General features: G+C 43.3%; 2 protein-coding genes across 2 annotated transcripts; one reads left to right on the top strand and one right to left on the bottom strand.

Moving 5' to 3' along the window:
- The first annotated feature begins 380 nt into the window (after positions 1-380).
- Positions 381-10,776, top strand: LOC127610828 (E3 ubiquitin-protein ligase TRIM8-like). Its single transcript, XM_052081279.1, has 7 exons — positions 381-692; positions 1,639-2,270; positions 7,424-7,519; positions 7,714-7,947; positions 8,410-8,441; positions 8,597-8,712; positions 8,817-10,776. The coding sequence occupies exons 2-7, from the start codon at positions 1,677-1,679 to the stop codon at positions 9,404-9,406; spliced, it is 1,662 nt and encodes a 553-aa protein (XP_051937239.1). The 5' UTR covers positions 381-692; positions 1,639-1,676; the 3' UTR covers positions 9,407-10,776.
- Positions 10,777-15,945: 5,169 nt separating this feature from the next.
- npm3 (nucleophosmin/nucleoplasmin, 3) lies at positions 15,946-19,897 on the bottom strand. The gene is made up of 5 exons (XM_052080392.1): positions 19,729-19,897; positions 19,450-19,538; positions 19,254-19,373; positions 18,165-18,258; positions 15,946-16,391 (listed from the first exon to the last, which is right to left on the bottom strand). The coding sequence occupies exons 1-5, from the start codon at positions 19,799-19,801 to the stop codon at positions 16,258-16,260; spliced, it is 510 nt and encodes a 169-aa protein (XP_051936352.1). The 5' UTR covers positions 19,802-19,897; the 3' UTR covers positions 15,946-16,257.
- Positions 19,898-19,901: the final 4 nt, after the last annotated feature.

The raw sequence follows: 19,901 nt of genomic DNA, 5'->3' as shown, positions 1-19,901 counted from the left end.
AGAGAGAGAGTTCTGTATCTTTCTCGCTCCACTTATAGTGGAAGAAAAGGTCCTGGAACTTCAAGACTAATTCTTCAAGTTTGACATTATTTGGATGTTAATTTCTCATCGACTAAAAGAAGCCATTTCCATGCTGGTGGTTACATGACCATGATTACGAATTTGCAGATATTCGCTTCGTAAAAATGGCCAGCTTCTGTTCTCTTTTAAATCACATTTACACGCTGTATGTTGTGCTTATAAATTTATTGTCAATATTTCAAGGGGACCCAGGGGGGCTCAGCTCATAAAAGTAATTGCTGCTGACTCCCAGCCTCCTGGCCTCTGCGCCCGCCCCCCACCCCTCCGGGGCTCCTCCCCTCCCAGTGTATGTATCAACTCTGACGGGTCACATTAGCAAAAGGGGCCGGTCTGGGTGGACGCACGGAGCTCCCGTTCCGACGACTTTTTTTTCCGTCGGGCTTTTCATGTTCTTTGACGTTTAGTTGACGATCCAACGCAACAGTTAAGCTGCGTAGAGGAATGCAAAGGCTTTCGTTGAAAACCAGATCAAACAAAAGCTAAAGGCTGTCGATCGTTCCGTTTGGAGGGCGAGCTTTTGCGATCTTGACAGCGGGGGAGCTCGGCTTGGACGACGTAGAAGCGGCCAAGGTGCGCTGGAGTGTGCAGTGGACATGTAAAGCCGAGAGTTGGTACGTCGCTTTTGTTTTTCTTTTTTGCCGGAGAATTCCAACACTAATCTTCGCTGACAGGAAGCCAAGATGTGGCGTTCCAATAATAACAAATAGAAACGTCAACGTAGCTCAGCGTGACATCTCCTGCTTGCGAGCAAATTGAACCGCCCCCCCTTCTTCGATAAGACACTGCGTGGATTGCCGATACCGACTCACAACGACGACAAAAACGCCATTAACTGTATGTAGTTTCATAATATTACAATAACAATTTATAATTATGGTTATTCTCATTCATAGTTTTGAACCCCACCAATAAACTGTTAAATTTCCATCACAGGAGGATGCTGACTATTTATTTCTCTTTCAAACTTAGCTTGGAGTAAATTGCGTCATGACGTCCCAGTCTCCTCTTACGCTTCACCTAACAAAGCTTATGTATGAGGGAATGGGGGTGGATTGTGATGATTGTTTTATTTTTAATGTTTTTGTTCTGGAAAACGTGCTGTTACAGTTGCAGCTGTTCTAGAAGCGCTATATAAATCAAATGAGTTGGGTTGTGATACTGTGTCCTTTAAACAGGGGCGGAGCTACAACGTGTCCGGGGCCACCGTTGTCACTCTCTGGCCACCCCCGCCACATAATCAGTATTTTTTTTCTGCCATTTGTTCCTACTTGTCTCTTAGTGTGATGATTATTGTCCTGTATGTGAATTTTATTTCACGAAACCCTGACTATAGATGAATAAAGAATGACACATGCATGCATACACTCACGGAGGTGTAGTGTTACCGTGACCAACGTAGTGCAACATTTCTGTCAATGCTCTAGCCTACAAATATGCACTGACAGGTCTCTTAAAGTTTCTCCGCCCCTGTATTTGTTCTCCTTGGACAGCTGTAGCTACTATACAGTGGATAAGACTGTTTTCAGTGGATAAGATTATTTTCTCTTTCTCCAACAGTGGGATATTCTAAGAAACTCATTGCCTACTTGCCTTCAATGTTTGGAACAGTTGCCGCCATGGATGCCACTTGGAGGAACTGTTTCGAGGAGGAGCTCCTCTGTCCCATCTGCCTGAATGTGTTTGAGGAGCCAATCCAGCTGCCCTGTAGGCACAACTTCTGCAAAGGTTGCATCTCAGAGGCCTGGGCCAAAGACAACGGCGCGGGGGTTCGCTGCCCCGAGTGTAACCATGAGTACGAGCAGAAGCCGTTACTGGAGAAGAACTTCAAGTTGGCCAACATCGTCAAGAGATTTAACGTGTTTGACTCAGAGAAGTCTCCGATGGCACTGCACTGCGTCCTGTGCAGACGAGGCCCACCGCTGCCCGTCAGGAAAGTGTGCCTGCGCTGTAAAGAGCCCTGCTGCCAGATACACGTACATACGCACCTGCAGCAACCGTGCGTGGCGCCGGGGCACCTGCTGGTGGATGCCGAGGAGCTGAGTGCCTGGACGTGTCCCAGCCATGATGAGTATAGGCTGCTCCACTGCGAGGATGAGCAGCTGGCTCTTTGTCCCTTCTGCTGCATCTCCCATTGCAGCGCACAAAGACACACGGTCTGCGACGTGGACACACAACGCATGCACATGCAGGTAAATAACATGCACGAGAGTGCACACGTCATTCGCAATACCCGGAGGCTGTTGTAATGCATCCAGCGGACGTGATGTGTGTCAAATTTGGACCAACATGGGTTTCTTAACAACAGGGCAAGGGTCACTAGGAAGGAAAGACACATGATGTTGCTGAGTTTGGAAATCCAAATGCTAGCTGGCTTGAGGAATAATCATGTAAGGCCAAGCGCCTTCCCTAAATAGGTGCATGGCATGTGAAGTTAATTGAAGACTCTAAACCAGCGGTTCCAAACCATTTTTTATGCCGCAGACCAGGTATATGTAAAGCAATATTTTGATGGACTGTCACAGAAACAACAAATATATAAAATGCAACTCACAATTACAGTGCGGCTGGTTCTCAGTTGTAGCAGTTCTGTGCGTGTAGCTCTTCGTGCTATTGATTTATCATGTTGAGGCTATCCCAGCTGATTATGGTAACAGGTGCCGTATAACCTGGCCTTATAGCCTGTCAATCACATGGCTGGCATATAGACAGGGGTGCACATAAGCAGTGCGGCAGTGTGCATCAGCATTGAAAATTGAATATTGCGCACTAAAATATTTAATGACGGACTCAATTCAAAGTCAAATTAGTCACCACAACAATTGATTCAGAGGGCCAGCTTCAAAATGAAACGTAAGTAAGACATTGATATCCAAGTACAGTATAATTTGTGTGCTTTTATTTTGAAGTTGACAACCACGGCGCGTTGCCAAGTAGCCAATGAACAACTCTTGTGGCGGCTGGCTTGATTAGGCTTGCTCCCAGCTTCATGGGGAGACGGTGGCCTAACACATCGCAGGATGGCCGCCGGAAAGACGGTTATCTACGTGTTGCTGCAACACTGCTTCGGCAGTCCTTGTGTGACTTGTACATAAGACAACCTAACGCCGTCTTTTTCCATTCGGACATTAAACAGTAACTGTAATTATTTCCGGCCGAAAATGCTATTGGTCAAATGCAAATATTTACTTTCTCGACCCATTTCAACTCTGTGGCTAAATAAAATCCAACAGGCCCTCTCGATGCAGTTGGTTTAAAGAAAAAAAATATAGAAAGTTCCTTGCGCAATATTAAAGAGTATCATAAAGTAGGGAGAAACGGCATCTTGATGAACTTTGCAGGAGACTCTGTCTTTATTCGACTGTGTCACCCTTTTTGAGCAATGAGACACTTCAAATCAGATATTTTTATATTTTATATATTATATATTTTCAATGGATATGTGATAAAAGGCCAAGTGTACCGAACTATCAAACCCGTACAGGTATACAAGATGGATGGTTGATCTTTGGATGTAGTCTACAAGCCCAAAGTAGGTTTTGGCTTGAGAATCCGACTGGTTTTACCATCCGAACCACTTATAGGGTGACCTATGTTTTCCCTTTCTGGATGAGCAAGTCGCGGGCTCACATAAAGTTCACAGAGTTGCAAATTAGATGTTTTTGGTGCAAATTGTTGCTGGGGTGGAGAGCTATTATTGGGACAAAAGATGTCTGTTCAGCCCTTTCCACAGCTGCTCACCACACACACATGCACACACACACCCACCATCTATTCTCTCACAGCTGTATGCGCTAAACGTTAAACAGATCCGTCTAGGATTCGCTGCTCCCTGCTCTTCCCGCATTAACATTGTCCACAGCAGTGAGCGTGGATATTGCTCCATGCTACAAAGTGTGGGGTTTTGCCCTCAGAGTGTTGAATAAAGTATCGGAGCAGATTCATGTGAGTAAGTCCTCCAAGAGCATGGTGGAAAACCTACAGCTCCTGGGCTATATGCGGCCCACCAGAGTATTTGATCTGCCCCGCCATGCAAATTTAAAAACAAATAAAACCCACAAGGAACCATTGGGGAAAAATTTTAATGGTTCTTGATAGGAAAACAGTTCCCCGCCGCTGTCCTAGAGGGAGCTGTGGTCAATTTTAGTAGAAAACGTTTTTGATTCCCTTGGCGGCAGTTTTGTTGCTTTTGGGATAAACAAAGATGGAAATACCGACGCGACTGTGTTCATATCTTTGGCTCAGTGGCTCTCAAAGGAGACTTTGAGAGTGGCCAAATACAAGAAAAGCCGAGTAATAAAAGACTAATGTCATCCTGGGGACTGATGGAGGAGGAGTCCTCCCACGCAACCTCACCTTGCGTTTCTCAGCAGGAAACTGATTTTTCTCTGCTCCCCATCATTCCCACCCTCCCCCCAGTATCTCGTATGTGCACTGCAATGAATCAGTCTGTTGGTTGACATCAGCTGTCTGTTGATTGTGAAAGAGACTCTCTGTTCATTGACCCTGAGGCTCTGTGTTTTAACATGAGCTTCCTGGCAACTGGTGACTGTGCATATGCTTTAATAGGACAGAGGGGAAAGTGACCGTTGTTGGATTTAATCTTGATAAAGGTAGGCTTTCACACCGCTTCGGAGAGGATCACCAAACCAGAGAGTGGCCCTTGTGCTTCGTTTCAAGCACTTAACCAGACAAAAGGAAACTTTAGAAAACGCAGGGACACGAAGAATAGCTGTGCACAGTTTGTGATGCCAACTCGCCATTGAAGGAGTCTCTGCAGGTTCTAACTCGGTTGCCTTTATAATAGTTTAGGCAGGACAAAATGTCCTCGAGTGTCTTGAGTAAGATAGGAATCAGTTCCGCATAATGCTGTCATCGATGTGCGAAGAAGTGTTGTTTTGTTGTTCATGTTTTCAATGAGAACTAACTATTGTGAATAGCCATGAGGTTCTGATGTCGGCCCTACTTCGTATTATTTTAAACCGTAAATATAGTGCAAATTATGATCCTACGCAGCCAGGAATCTCCGTAACTTCCGGAAAGAACCGGTGCTAACCTTGGCTCCTCACCAACACAAAGTTGTTCAGCCTCGATGTATACCTTCGACATACAGTAGTAACTTGAGATAAGAGTTTAACACTCGTAACACAAAGTACTCACTCATACTGTATGTCAAATAATCTCATCCTATCAAAAAAGAATGGAACAGCCATTAATCCAACCCAGCCTCCCCAAAGAAGCAAAATGTTTGTGTTGTGTAATAACGAAAAATCACGCTATATTTGTATATTACAGCCTTGGGGACACAAACGAAGAAGAATTGTTCTTCTACCAAGTGACTCAGTAAGATGTTGTAATATATACAGTACATTTTCTGTTGAGGATAAAGAATATATGTCTGAGTATAGTTACATACTCTAGGTCAAATATCCTCTAACTCTACAACCGTGACTATTGATGCTAACTATTAGCTAGTCAATACCATTTTGCATTGTTTGTTAGCATTAAGACATACTAACTATTAAGGTTGTTTTCACATTGTGTAATTCTGTTTAATCCTTAGTTTGACAGTAAACTTCAAGATGTTGTGGTATCTCGGAAAACTCGGACCATTTCTGTCTTACTTCCTTGACACTAATTGCTAATGCCATTGTGTGGCATCTTAGTGCCCAAAAACACCAAGAGGTTAGTTTCCCAACAAACTGGTGAAAAATGAAGTGTTTATTGAAATAATATTTCAAATAATGAAAGACTTTTGAATGCAGTCTCCTCGGTGCACTCGTAATCACCGGTGTTGTGTTAGTTGAGTCTAGTGGCTTGTTGTGGGCAGCTGAAGAGGCCGGTTGCTGTGATACAACGTTCGCCGGAGACCGCAGGAATGTCCTCATTCTCTCCCATCTATGCTCCGAACCTTCTCTCCGCTGCTTCCTTTTTGAGTTTCTTACTTTTATTCAGCACTTTCTCTCTCTGACCCCGCCGGTCGGCACACAGACACGACAGTGTGTCGCTGCGGCAGAGGCCAGCGCAAACAACAACGACGGGAGCGATGCATGTGGCGAGCGAGAGGGGAAAGCAGAGCAGGGCTAGTGAGCTTCTCCTCCCCCACATGCACATTAGATAATCCAGCAGGCTTTGTTGCCCTCTCTTATATTTGGTACGCAAGTGGCTTTTCCACGCGCTACAAGCTCATTAAAGAGTGCCCCTCCATGCTCACTGTCATCAATCAGCCCGAGACTGTACATTGATTTCCATCTGCAGCACTAAAACCGAAGAAGGATTCTATTTAGTTGTTGAACCCCCCGTGGGACTCTTTGTACTCGGCACACAGGAAGTGGGACGGTTCCCAACAGCGGACAGCTGGGATCAGGTGGATTTGTGCAGTTGTCAGTGGTCTCATCGCTGAATGTTTGTCGTTGTGCCTGGCAGCAGTTGCTTCCTCTGTCCACTTGGGATTTTGGAGGCGGTAGCTGATGTGACTCATAAGCTTCCAAGCAAGCAGTACTGTAGTGTTCGGTTCTCTTCGGGATGGTTCCATTGTCAAAAATTAAAAGAGTATCAAAAGGAATGGATTTCCACAACGTATTTACTCAAATACCAAAAGGAGAAGGCAATAGAAGGGAGTGTACAGTATTGTTTTGAAGGAAAAAAAAGACTATTTTAGGGTTATTTTAGGGAGAAATGCAGAAACATGGAAGGAAGTGACGCAAACGGGACAGAACTAATAGGTCAGCATCCTGTAACTCCCTCGGAACATAAATATAGATGCACACAATACTGTGGAGCCGCATGTCACAGACTTTACACTAATTGGAGGGATGCTCACTTTTGGTCCACAAGGTACATGTGGTAATGCTCCACATCGAGCAGCTGATACCACAACTACTATTGTGCATTAAAAAAAAAAAGCATTTTCTCTTTCCAATGCATTGTCTTTAACGTGAAGAAGTGATTTAATTGTGAAATTGATCTAACTGCCGATGGGCCAAAACTACACAATTTTTTTTTTCCACACATCACTTTACTGTAGATCAGTCCAAACAGATGTGCTATTTTTACAAAAGATGCGCCAATCTAAAGTGTTGTGTGTTAGATGAAGCAATGTTAACGGTTGAACAAACACAGCGTTTTGGGGGCTCTCCTGACAAGTGATGATTGTGAAGGTACGAGGAATCTACCCGACACCAGCGGTATCTTTAAAAAAAAAAAATCTTCCTATGTCCTGTGAGATCTGCCAAGCAACAAGGAAATCACCGCATTCGGTGAAAGTGTTGACGGGGCTTGGTTTGCAGTTCCTTGTAATACATATTTGTCCGTCTTATCCATCGCCTGTCGGTCATCTCAACAGGCCGCACTAATGAGGCAACAAGACAGACTGGAAAGTCGTGTTCAGAACATCGATGAGCACATTACCAAGCTGGAGTCCGACAAGACGCTGATGAAGGTACACCGAGCTGCCGCCGCTCCTATGGAGACAATAGTCCACGTCTTCACACGCTACAACAAATCTCAATGTATCCCGACTGTAATCGTGTTGCGAGTGGCCTTCATTGCTTATTAGGCCCGCCTCGTTTTATTAACTTGTGGCAATTTGCAGCAGGGCGTCGTCATAAAAACCCGCTATGTACCTCTCCGCAGGATGCCCTTTCAGACATGAAGGAGCGAGTTAGGGACCAGTACCAGAGGATGCAAAGCATGCTGGAAGCCAAACAGTGCGAAAGTATGCAGATTCTGGAGAGAGCATATAGCTCATACCGGAGGAAAAACTCCCAGCAGGTTTTGCAACTTAACGAGCGGCGGCAGCAAGCGGAAAAACTCCTGAGCTCAGTACAAGCCTTCTTTCATCGAGCCGACAACATTAACTTCATGAAGGTTCGTCTCTTTCTGTTTATTTATTTACTTTTGGGGCCATCCAAACCACTTCTTGGCCTTTGATAATGAGGAGCAATCATAAGATCCTATAATTTTTTTCCCCCCCAAATGCGTTTAACCCTTTCATGCTCCTGCAACCTCAAAACATGAAAAGCTGTCCACTGTAGTAAACGCTGTCCCTTAAAGGGTTAATGGTCATCTTTTTTTTGTGCGTCTCTTCTATCCTATCCTATCATTTTTGTTTTCAGTTGTGTATCTGTATCTGCTGTTTGCATAGTGTAAAGATTCCTGTTACTGTATTTCACATTGGTGGGTATTGTTTCTTGTCACATCATCTTAAACACAATCATATACCAGTCATTAAATGAACGCTGTTGCTAAGGTGACCGAGTCGTATGTTTTTCTGGACAATATCAAAGAGGATTTTCGATCCAAATTGACATGTGTTAATTTCCTTTACAGAACACGAAACCTTACCAACTACTAATTGACAGGTAAGTGTGAGAGTTTCCATTTGGTTTACACCACACCAAATCTGTTGGTGTTTGTTTTAGTATCAGCAAAAGAGTAAAACATCATAATGCATTCTATCTGGTCGGATGTATTTGTTTACATTTATTTAAAATGAATTGGGTGTTGATCCTCTTAGGTCCAATTTGCAGCTCAGTAGTTCTGTCCCTCCACTCTCAGTGGGCCAAATCAGCGCTCATCATTTCTTATCGGGCCTCTCAAGACAGGAGAAGAATCTGCGCAAAATCCTGGAAGGTAGGATGGATTTTTTAAATATCATTTTACATGTATAGATTGGAAGGGAATTCCTGGGGTACAATCAGGGCCGAAATAGTTGAATTCTGTTCTGTCATCGTCAGAACCTGTCAATGAGGTGTCTATCACTGAGGTAGTCCAGACACACTCGAGCGCTGTGGACACTCGCTCAGGACTCAACAAGAGGAAATACGGCATGGCTTTTCTGGAGACTACGGCCGAAAACTCGGCATCCCAGCATCCCCCGCCTTTGCTCTACGCCACCAAAATGCCTCTTCTGACTGAACCCAGCCAACGTGACTCCAACATGTTCTCCTCTGACACTTTGGGTCAGAATGCACACTCTGGTCAAGGCCACAGTCGCTTCCTGGACACCTCCGACCATAATGTTGTAGGCCAACACGCGGAGGCCATTTTCTCGCCGCACCTCCGCAGCGGGGGCGCGTCCCAACAGGCTGTCTACGAAGGGAGGAAGGTCCTGATGTGCTCCAGGCCTGGAGCCGCTCGAGCCATTTACCCGACGCACGACTCATTCGCCCCCATCAATTCTCAGGAGTTTGGCCCTATGACTGGCAGCCAGCCCTTGCAGCATTTACCCATGAGGGGACTGATGGAAGCCTCCCAGGCATCCAGGCGCTCTGACTATTTTGGCTTGTACAGTCAATCTTCAACCAAGCATTATGGGACCAAGTAACAATATGGCAGAATCAACAGCGGCTTCACTTTGTGGATTCTGAATATATTCAGAGGGCGATTCATTAGGAACACCTGCAAAACCTATTGAGATCCAATACACGAGCTGGTCCAACAATTCGGCTTTTACAATGGTGATCATGAAGACTAATGAACAATTTAATATTTTATAATAATTAACAATAATAATTCATCCATCTGGGTGGCCCGTTAGTCCAGTGGTTAGCACGTCGGCTTCACAGTGCAGAGGTACCGGGTTCGATTCCAGCTCCGGCCTCCCTGTGTGGAGTTTGCATGTTCTCCCCGGGCCTGTGTGGGTTTTCCCCGGGTGCTCCGGTTTCCTCCCACATTCCAAAAACATGCGTGGCAGGCTGATTGAACACTCTAAATTGTCCCTAGGTGTGAGTGTGAGTGTGGATGGTTGTTCGTCTCTGCGTGCCCTGTGAATGGCTGGCAACCCATTCAGGGTGTCCCCCGCCTACTGCCCGGAGACAGCTGGGATAGGCTCCAGCACCCCCCGCGACCCTAGTGAGGATCAAGCGGTTTAGAAGATGAATGAATGAATTTATCCATCCATTTTCCAATCCGCTGATCCTCACAAGGGTGGCGGGGGGTGCTGGAGGCTATCCCAGCCGTCTTAGGGCAGTAGGCGGGGACACCCTGAACCGTCTGGAGGTATGAATGTGCACAATTATCTATACCTGCATATGCTCTACGATTGGCTTGTGACCTCTTTTCACGCAATCTGCTGGGATAGGCACCAGCTCACCCACGACCCGAATCATGACAAACCAAAAATGGCTCAACAGCACGGACTGTTTTGGATACAGCTCTTGCATTGGATATAATTGTCCAAGTGTGGCTAATCGTGTCCCGTTAGTCGTTAACATGATGATATAAATTAATGTAAGATTGGCACTTTCATGTTGAAGTAATACTATTTTCCTTATTACGTTTTCAAAATCTGTTTGATTCCCTTCTACAGCGTTGTTTTCCTTTATAGTCAAGTCATCTTGACATCATAACAAGGATAACACCGTTTATTTCCAAATCAATGCAATCGGTCATGTGTATGTCAAATGAAATATATTAAAATAATATTAACAATTTAATAAAATCTTAACTCCACAGTGACCGTACCAGACAGCAGTGCCTAAAAAAGACTTACCGGTAAATAGAATGCTCTTATTTTGATGCGTCACTTCCTGTTAGCTGCCGAACGCATGCAACAGAGCTCTTATGCACTCCAAAGTCGATGTGACTTTGAACTAACACTGGAACACGATGCTTGGGAGCATTTTAATATATTTGTAAAGGTTTTAAGAAACCAGAATCAGTGGAAATGCGAAATAAACGTTTCAGTGAGATGGAGATTTTCTTCCTTAGCTTATGTGTGTTTTTTTATCTTGACTAAGTGGATATTATCATCTCCAGACTTAAATCAGTAGAGAGCTGATTAATTTTTAATGGTGACTGACCATGTCCTTAAAAGTGCAACAGAAGCACACCAAGGATTCGATTTCGACTTTCAAGCGCCGGTATTTTGTCAATATGTAGTCATATGACACAAAACGAAAGCAAGCGCTCTCTTGGAAGGAAAGCACCATTCTTTACATCTCATAAAACACACAACTTGCCATTTGATTGTTCGTTCGTCCACGCTAGAACATGTAAAAGCCAAAAAACTTCTACATGCTGCTCGGCTGGTTCTTTATTGATGATCTTGAACTTGAGGGAGAGCAGTAGTAGTCCAAATGATGAGACCAACAAACAGTGGATACAAAATATTTTGTAATTTAGAAAAATAATACCAAGCTGTTAAGTCATAACGCATTTTTTTCTACATGTGCACAAATTCGCAGGTAAAAAAAAAACAAGTCAGTATGAGCGCAAAATTTACAGGTTTATGGTAGGAAGCAAAACAAGTTTCACTTTTGGAGAAAGGCCAACAAGAACATTTGAACTTTATTTGGAATTAATCAGGTGTACTTTAAATGCTGTTGTGCTGACTCATGTTCAAAATTGAGTTTGAGTGAGATTGGTTCATTCTGAACACAGTCACACATCCAGCTAGACCTTGTGCGATCACATTATTTCTGTTGTTTATTTATACTTTGCCTCCTGAAAGATTTCGTTTTTGAATTGTACATGTTCTCCCCGGGCCTTTGTGGGTTTTCTCCGGGTGCTCCGGTTTCCTCCCACATTCCAAAAACATGCGTGGCAGGCTGATTGAACACTCTAAATTGTCCCTAGGTGTGAGTGTGAGTGCGACTGGTTGTTCGTTTCTGTATGCCCTGCGATTGGCTGGCAACCGATTCAGGGTGTCCCCCGCCTACTGCCCAAAGACAGCTGGGATAGGCTCCAGCACACCCCGCGACCCTAGTGAGGATCAAGCGGCTCGGAAAATGAATGAATGAATGTCGTAGGTCATTTTAAAAACTAAAATGATTGATTTGCGGGTCGTTATTATTTTTTGTTTTAAATCGCAGAAGCAAGCATTTGAACGCATGCTCTGTTTTGACTTGCTGTGCCTCATTCGAAAGTCACCCCAACTTGAAACTCGGTCCCTTTCAGTAAGAAAACAACATGATAAACTAGTCGGTTCTTACTTGCCAACATCCCGCTCTTGGCGGATTCAGGCCTCTTTGTCTCATTATTTGAGCTGCTTGTCAAGTTATGTCGGAGTGTGAATAACTGAGGAGATGTACCCCCCACCACTCATTCTATTCTCTCTCCCAGGGTATCATTTTCTGGGGCTCATTGCAGGAAGGGGAGGGGACGAGCATGCTCATGATCTCGACACAGACGTTTTAATGAGGGTTTAGATAGTACACCCATCTACATCTGTCACTCATCCTTCTTTCATCATCAGCCCTCCACACAGTGATAAGAGGGGAGGAGGGAAAAAAATTATGAAGGCATATGACTCGCATCACTTATTCATAATCTGTAAAATGTTCTTTTTGCCCTATGGATTTTCCTTCTCTGTCTTTTTTTCTAATCTAACAAGAGTGGGGAGGAGGTTTTCTGATTGGAGTGCAGCTTTTTCTCCGATATTATAGTGGAGGAGTGGGCGGAGCTGATTTAGTGACAGTGCGACATCAACTTGCCACTTATGGTGCATATGTGTGTGTCACTCCATTAGCATTACTCTTGTGTACTCGTCCAGTCTGTGTTATTAATAAAACATACAGTAGATATTCATGGGGGGTTGGGCGGGATAGTATTATTTTAGAACAACAGTTGTGCCTTGACAGTTTCATTCGTTCTGTGACCTCACTTGTAACTGACCCTAAAAACAACCAAATATTTTGAAATGCGTTTTTTAAGGCGCAAAACAAATAAATGAACCAAGGTCCCTTAGAATATTATATTAAAAACACGAATGTCATCAAAAATTTTCCTTAATCACAATAAAGAAAGAGAGGCCAAATTAAAATGCTGTATTTAGTAAGCTTTGAATACAGCACCCTAGACACAGAAGGCTTTAATTACATTGCAGGCTTCATATCACATGATTTTCTCTTCTCACGGGAATGAGAGCTCAAGGGTAAGTGTGCAATGTGTGTGTGTGTGTGTGTGTGTGTGTGTGTGTGTGTGTGTGCGTGTGTGCGCGTGTGTGTGCGTGTGTGTGCGTGTGTGTGCGTGTGTGTGCGTGTGTGTGCGTGTGTGTGTGTGTGTGTGTGTGTGTGTGCGTGTGCGTGCGTTTGGGTTGGGCTTAGTACAAGTCGAATCCTGTTGGCTGAACTAATGTGTGCTCAGGTGTCAGCGTGCACTGCTGCGCTCTGAGGTTATGTATACAGTAAAGAGTGATGCACTTGACAGCTGTGTTGTGTAGTGTCAAGTGTGGTGGGTGTTCCATATGAATCAGCTCAACACACCCTTGCCTGGAGAGAGATGAGTGTCCGTGGATTTGGTCAGGGTTAGCCATTACCCTGAAGAAGCTGTTGTGTAGCTGCTGTGCCTGTGGCCTGCCTATTTTGTTTGTCAGCAGCTTCCCTTTTTTTCCCGCCGCAAATACAAAGTGAAAAAGACGACTCACCATCACTGCATATTATGCACGTTGGGTTTAGTGTCTCTTAAATGTAGCCTTCTTTTTCTTGAAAGTCGTAGGCTCGTCTTATGTCTCCTGGCTGGGCCTCCCCACCCCCCCAAAAAAATTCCAATTACGTCTGTTTTTACTCATTTTGCTAGCTCCCGGGTTTCATTTTACAGCGGCTGTAATATGTCACGTGACCGAAAAGCGAATTTTGACGTGCATCAAGATTGACATACTGTAGACGGATGTAACAGGGGATCCGGTAGTTTGTCAAAATAAAACCTCTTCAGAGTCAGAAATAAATAAAACCGAAGTAATTGAAGGTAGTTATTCTTTGTGCAGGCGGCCCGGTAGCCAAGTGGTTAGCACGTCGGCTTCACAGTGCAGAGGTACCGGGTTCGATTCCAGCTCCGGCCTCCCTGTGTGGAGTTTGCATGTTCTCCCCGGGCCTGCGTGGGTTTTCTCCGGGTGCTCCGGTTTCCTCCCACATTCCAAAAACATGCGAGGCAGGCTGATTGAACACTCTAAATTGTCCCTAGGTGTGAGTGTGAGTGCGAATGGTTGTTTGTTTCTGTGTGCCCTGCGATTGGCTGGCAACCGATTCAGGGTGTCCCCCGCCTACTGCCCGGAGACGGCTGGGATGGGCTCCAGCACCCCCCGCGACCCTAGTGAGGATCAAGCGGTACGGAAGATGGATGGATGGATATTCTTTGTGCTGCCCGGTACCAAATGACCGACGGACCGGTGCCGGTCTGTGGCCCGTCGTTTCGGGACCGATGTTCTACATCAGGGGTGTCCAAACTTTTTGCCAAGGGGGCCATATTTTATGTGGTAAAATGTCGGGGGGCCGACCTTGGCTGACATTCTTTACATTGAACAACAATATTGTTCAACAAATTTTAGTAAGCCAGCCTGTTTCACATTTCCATTTTTATTTTAATTTCAACAATCTTAAGAATTTCTTTTGGTTCATTTGAAACAGGTATATCACATGCAACTGCTTATTCACTTGACTTTTTCTTAAACAGAAGTCTCCTGAGTGCAAATTGATTGATTTGAAACATAAAATGTATCACTATGACTTTTCAATAGTCACAAAACCTTTGACTCGAACAACAGGGAAATGAACAAGCAATACACATATCCACAACTGCAAGGATCATTTGAAATATGACATATCAGTCAATATAAACACGGAGTGGTCTTGTTAACTCGTGAGTGTTGCCCTCTCGTGTCTAAATGCTATTACTCATTTAGTGAATGCTATTACTCATTTAGCCACCAGAGGGAAGCAGTACTCTATGAAACATCACTCACCAGTCTACGAGACCTCAGTCAATGCAACACGTGTTCCATTGCGCCCAACCTGCGGGCCAGACGGCACTGATTTTATGACAGGGGCCGAGGGCCGGATGAAATTCGACCGCGGGCCGGACTTTGGACATGCCTGTTCTACATCAATCACTCAGCAGCCACAATGTGACACTTCTTGCAACAAATGAATGGCAAAAACTGCCATCTACCATCTGCAAGTTGAGGTATTATCCTGCTATGGTACACTTGGAAAGCCTGCAGACTGTGCGTCTGTGTCCAAACGATTTAAGTGTTTCAGGAAAACTGACATTCCTCGTACGCATACAACAGGAAGTATGCAGAATGACGATTCGGCTCATGCAGAATGCGAACCTTCATCTGATCATGCCTTTAAAAAAATGTGGCTTCTATATACACACACACACAAACAAGCAGTGCAATGTGTTTGAATTTTTTATGGCCTTTCAGTGGTAGAAAAAGCTGTATCCGTTAGTGAGAGGGAATCGTGGTGCGCTTGAGCAGTTGCTGTGGTAACACCGGGATTGCATATTAAATTGAAGTGACGCCTGTTACAGAGAAAGGTGGAAGGTGCATTCAATCAAGTATTTTTCTTTCCTACTTTGAAGTTCTGGTTGCCTCGCATGTAGTTTGTGACAGCCTGAAATAGAGCACTATGCAGGGAATACAACTCTAAATCAATACAGTGTGACTGTCTATTCACCTTTTTTTAAAACCTAACAAATATTCATTGAAAAAATATGTACATTTGCAATTCATATGGTACCCACAAGTCATCGTGCAAGCAGTGGCTTAGCTACTGTGGGCCAGACCCTCTGATGAGTTTTCTGAAATATGAGCCTTTGCTTAACTACTTTTTTTGTGGTGGTTTGCAAGCAAACTATCGAGTTGCAGGGGCAATATGTTCAATCAAGTTTGGCGGCTAGTGAACAAATCTTCCAACAAAGAGGGCAGGTGCTTGTGATTGCCACTCCCAATTGAAGTTTACTTTGAAAACTGTTCAATTCTATCAAGGTTAAGACAAAATGCTTTCCCGCGCATTCATGATGAACTCAAAATCCTTTCAAATTGAATTTTTTAACATTTTGTATAGAAAAACTATTTCAAACAAAAAAAGTGATTGTGACCGATAAGTCACCGATCAAGCAGAACTTACTGTCACACAATCACAAAGGCAACACTTTTATTATGAAAGTTACAAAATAGCTTCAACGGTGGCATCTTACTATGACTTGCATACAAGGAAAAGAGGAACCATTTAAAAGCAAAAAACAGTTCATGTCCACAGTTCAGTCATGTGCTGTGAATAAGCGCTTGAAAGTCTGAGGGTGATTCGCCCAAGCAGTATGTTGGGCTGCCACCAGGAATATAGCTGAGGTGTTTGGAAATGTCCTGTGCCAACGTGGTCAAAAGTGTCCGAGAATTCTTTGCTGACAACGTCTCATTGGGGGGAGGGCTAAAACCCTCGACTGAGACGAAAGCTACTGCAGCTGCTGCTTGTTCTTCTTCTTTGCCGGTTTGATCGGGCTGATGTCTTCTTCCTCTGTGTTGTCGTCATCGTCCTCCATATCTTCATCCTCCTCTTCCTCCAAGTCGGATTCGTCAACCTCTGAAGCTGAACGCAAGACAAAGAGCAAAATTGCATTTCACGCTACATTCCCGAGTTTAGTTGGCACATCAGACGAGTGAAAGTGGATTAACTGGCCTTTGCCTTTTGGACAGATTTTGCTGATGTAAAACTATTGAACAATGTGGGATTTTTTTTTTTGAGCGTTACTAATGGTGACCAGTGGGAACTGACGTTCAGTAGTTTGGAATCATTTAGAGCAGGCATGTCCAAAGTCCGGCCCGCGGGCCAAATCCGGCCCGCGGTCGAATTTCATCCGGCCCTCGGCCCCTGTCATAAAATCAGTGCCGTCTGGCCCGCAGGTTGGGCGCAATGGAACACGTGTTGCATTGACTGAGGTCTCGTAGATTGGTGAGTGATGTTTCATAGAGTACTGCTTCCCTCTAGTGGCTAAATGAGTAATAGCATTCACTAAATTAGTAATAGGATTTAGACACTAGAGGGCATCACTCACGAGTTAACAAGACATCACTCCGTGTTTATATTGACTGATATGTCATATTTCAAATGATCCTTGCAGTTGTGGATATGTGTATTTGTGGATATGTGTATTGCTTGTTCATTTCCCTGTTGTTCGAGTCAAAGGTTTTGTGACTATTGAAAAGTCATGGTGATACATTTTATGTTTCAAATCAATCAATTTGCACTCAGGAGACTTCTGTTTAAGAAAAAGTCAAGTGAATAAGCAGTTGCATGTGATATACCTGTTTCAAATGAACCAAAAGAAATTCTTAAGATTGTTGAAATTAAAATAAAAATGGAAATGTGAAACAAACTGGCTTACTAAAATTTGTTGAACAATATTGTTGTTCAATGTAAAGAATGTCAGCCAAGGTTGGCCCCCCGACATTTTACCACATAAAATCTGGCCCCCTTGGCAAAAAGTTTGGACACCCCTGATTTAGAGCTTATACCATCGAATAAGGCTTGTCGGGAGTGGTTTGCAAATATGCATGTCTTTTTTTTTTTAATTGCTGAAAGATAAGAATGATTGAACGTTTTAATCTTTAGTGCCATAGATTGCTATGAATTCTTTTGCCGATGAGATGTGCCTAATGTTATTTTCACTCAAGTGCCAACACTCTGAATGTGTTTCGGAAGGAACCCTGCAATGCTAAATGAAGCGTCACCGGCTGAAGTTTTTAAAAAAATATTTATTTTAATTTAATGGTGAGTTAATTAATTGATTAAAAACATAAAACAATTTTATATTTTAAAATGTATTTTATTAAACTGGATTATTCAGAATTAAATCAATCATTAATAAAATTAAGAGGAATTCATGATCAAAATGAACATTTTTACATTTTATGCAGTCAAACTGTTTTATTTCATTAAATTGGTTAGTTAAAATTCAATTATAAATCATCAACCAAAAGCACTGGAAGGAATTGTTCAAATAAACTATTTTGCATAGCCTTTTTTTTTTAAAACCTCATCTACAAAAGACCTTGCTCATTTGCGTGTTTAAAAAAAAGTAATCAAATGCTGGCTCATTCATAGGTCAATTCAATTATGTCTTTGGAATTCAAGAGGCAACCTGGAGAAGGCGCACATAGACATGGGGAGAATATGCAAACTCCACACAGGCAGGCCAGCGCCCTGAATCGAGCCTCAGACCTCTGTACTGTGAGGGAAACGTGCAAACGGGTTGACCACCGCGCTGCTCAACTTCAAACCCGGAGGTTTTAAAGCTTTATAAGGGAATGGTGGCCAAAGGAGAAAAAAAACACCATGGTTACGAATTAAGTAAAACATTACCAATAAGGTGCAGGCCGCTGATGGTCACTGGTCCTGAGCCAGCCTTCAGGCGGATGGTTAATGGTGCTTTTACCTCAAACTCACCCAAGCTCACCTGAAGACAATGTACACCACACATGTTTATAATGTAATAAATATTATTCTACATCATTAACAATAACAATCAACAATGTTCATTTAGAGATTTTATTTCAAGGCCGTATGACCCATGCCAACAGCATTAATTGGCTGCAGCACAGCCCCTTTCATCCATAACGGCTTCAAAACACAAAAAAGCGTGTGTAGGAATGGGAAAAAAAAGATTCATTATGATGTTATTGTGAATTTTGTGAATATGTGATGTGTTCTGTAAAACGCTTTGTTATATTATTTTACCTCATGTTAACTGTTTTGTAAAGCGCTTTGTTACAGCTGCCGCTGTTGTGAAAGCGCTATATAAATCAGCATGTATTGTATTGTATTGTATAGTTGCAGCTGTTGTGACAGCTCTATATAAAGTTGATTGATCCGTTTTTACTTATTTCAACAGGATATCCAAGTGCACAGACAGGCCCTGAATAATATGACAGTGAGATTTAAATAGTCAACCGCTGCTATTAGCTGGGGGATAGGGACCGGGCCGGCCCGCAAAGAGTGGACACCTGTGTATAATTGAGACCTGTAGAAATGCAGTGAGTGTGTGTGATTATTCCCCAAACACACATTAACTCTAATTGCACCAGGGGGATAAATAAAGTTTTCTGAATCTGAATTAACATTCACTTTACACAAAAACTGTAACCACCATCTTTTAAGTAAATTACCCTCAGGAATTGTTTGTTAAAATTAAGAACATTGTTAACCACCTATGAGGCAATTTAATTTAAAATACAGACATCTTTTTCCTTTGAATAAGATTAAACCAGTAAAACTGCGGTTGAAAATTTCCCTAATTTTTGTGCTCGTGCAACCAATGAAAAAAAATGGGTGAACCAGTGCAATAACTCGGGCCCAGCTAACGCTATTTTAAAGTTGGTCAGTGATCAAATGATTATTTTTGAGGTGGTTACTTGATGTAAAAATGTTGAGAAGCACTGGATTGGACATTACCATTGGTAAGCAACCGATGTGAAGGTTAGCAATGGGCACCGAAGTTGTCTTTCCTTGGTGGTTCATCGCTGTCACCTCCACCACGTTATTCTCCTCGAGGGCACCTTCCCCCAGACATATCTGTGGGACCACTAGGGCATGAAATATTTCATAGAAAAAAACTTTTTTTGTGTGTATTTTAAAGGATCTGCTATACCGTTCTGAATTCAATGAAGTGCTCCAGGTCGTCGTCCTCATCATCTCCCTGGATGCAGTAAAAGGGAACTTTGGAAGAGAGCTCGCAACCTACGAAACACACATAGTAATATAACACAAAGCGTTAAAACATTTATCAATTCGTGGCAATATTACGTACAGACGTTAAACCGAAATTAACATTACAAGCCATTCGCGTTTTCCAAACCCACGTGTGCGCCGGCACTTAAGCTAACTAACAGAATTTGCGATTTATTTTAAACTGCTTTAAGCTTCTCACTGAACAGGAAGCTCTCCATCTTTGTTCGACCCGCCATGCCAACATCTGAAGATTCTTCGTCCATGAAAGACATTTTTCGGGACGGGGAAAGCGCCGCAAATGGGTTTGTTGACAACACGTTGGGCTACTCACCACGGGAAAAATAAATAAAATAACGTCGCCGGATTGTGGCG

The sequence above is a fragment of the Hippocampus zosterae genome, chromosome 11, assembly GCF_025434085.1.
Source record: "Hippocampus zosterae strain Florida chromosome 11, ASM2543408v3, whole genome shotgun sequence".
Lineage (NCBI taxonomy): Eukaryota > Metazoa > Chordata > Actinopteri > Syngnathiformes > Syngnathidae > Hippocampus > Hippocampus zosterae.
The sequence above is the reverse complement of the archived record's forward strand: the minus strand, read 5'-3'. Positions and strand labels throughout refer to the sequence as shown.

Bases quoted from the DNA above. Each gene is read 5' to 3' on its own strand.
- LOC127610828 (XM_052081279.1), top strand. From the start codon at position 1,677: ATGTTTGGAACAGTTGCCGCCATGGATGCCACTTGGAGGAACTGTTTC. The intron at 2,271-7,423 runs GTAAATAACATG...TCATCTCAACAG, and splicing joins CACAACGCATGCACATGCAG to GCCGCACTAATGAGGCAACA. The intron at 8,713-8,816 runs GTAGGATGGATT...TGTCATCGTCAG, and splicing joins TCTGCGCAAAATCCTGGAAG to AACCTGTCAATGAGGTGTCT.
- npm3 (XM_052080392.1), bottom strand. From the start codon at position 19,801: ATGTCTTTCATGGACGAAGAATCTTCAGATGTTGGCATGGCGGGTCGA. The intron at 19,539-19,728 runs GTGAGAAGCTTA...TGTGTTTCGTAG, and splicing joins GATGGAGAGCTTCCTGTTCA to GTTGCGAGCTCTCTTCCAAA. The intron at 16,392-18,164 runs GTAATGTTTTAC...TCTTGCGTTCAG, and splicing joins CAGCGGCCTGCACCTTATTG to CTTCAGAGGTTGACGAATCC.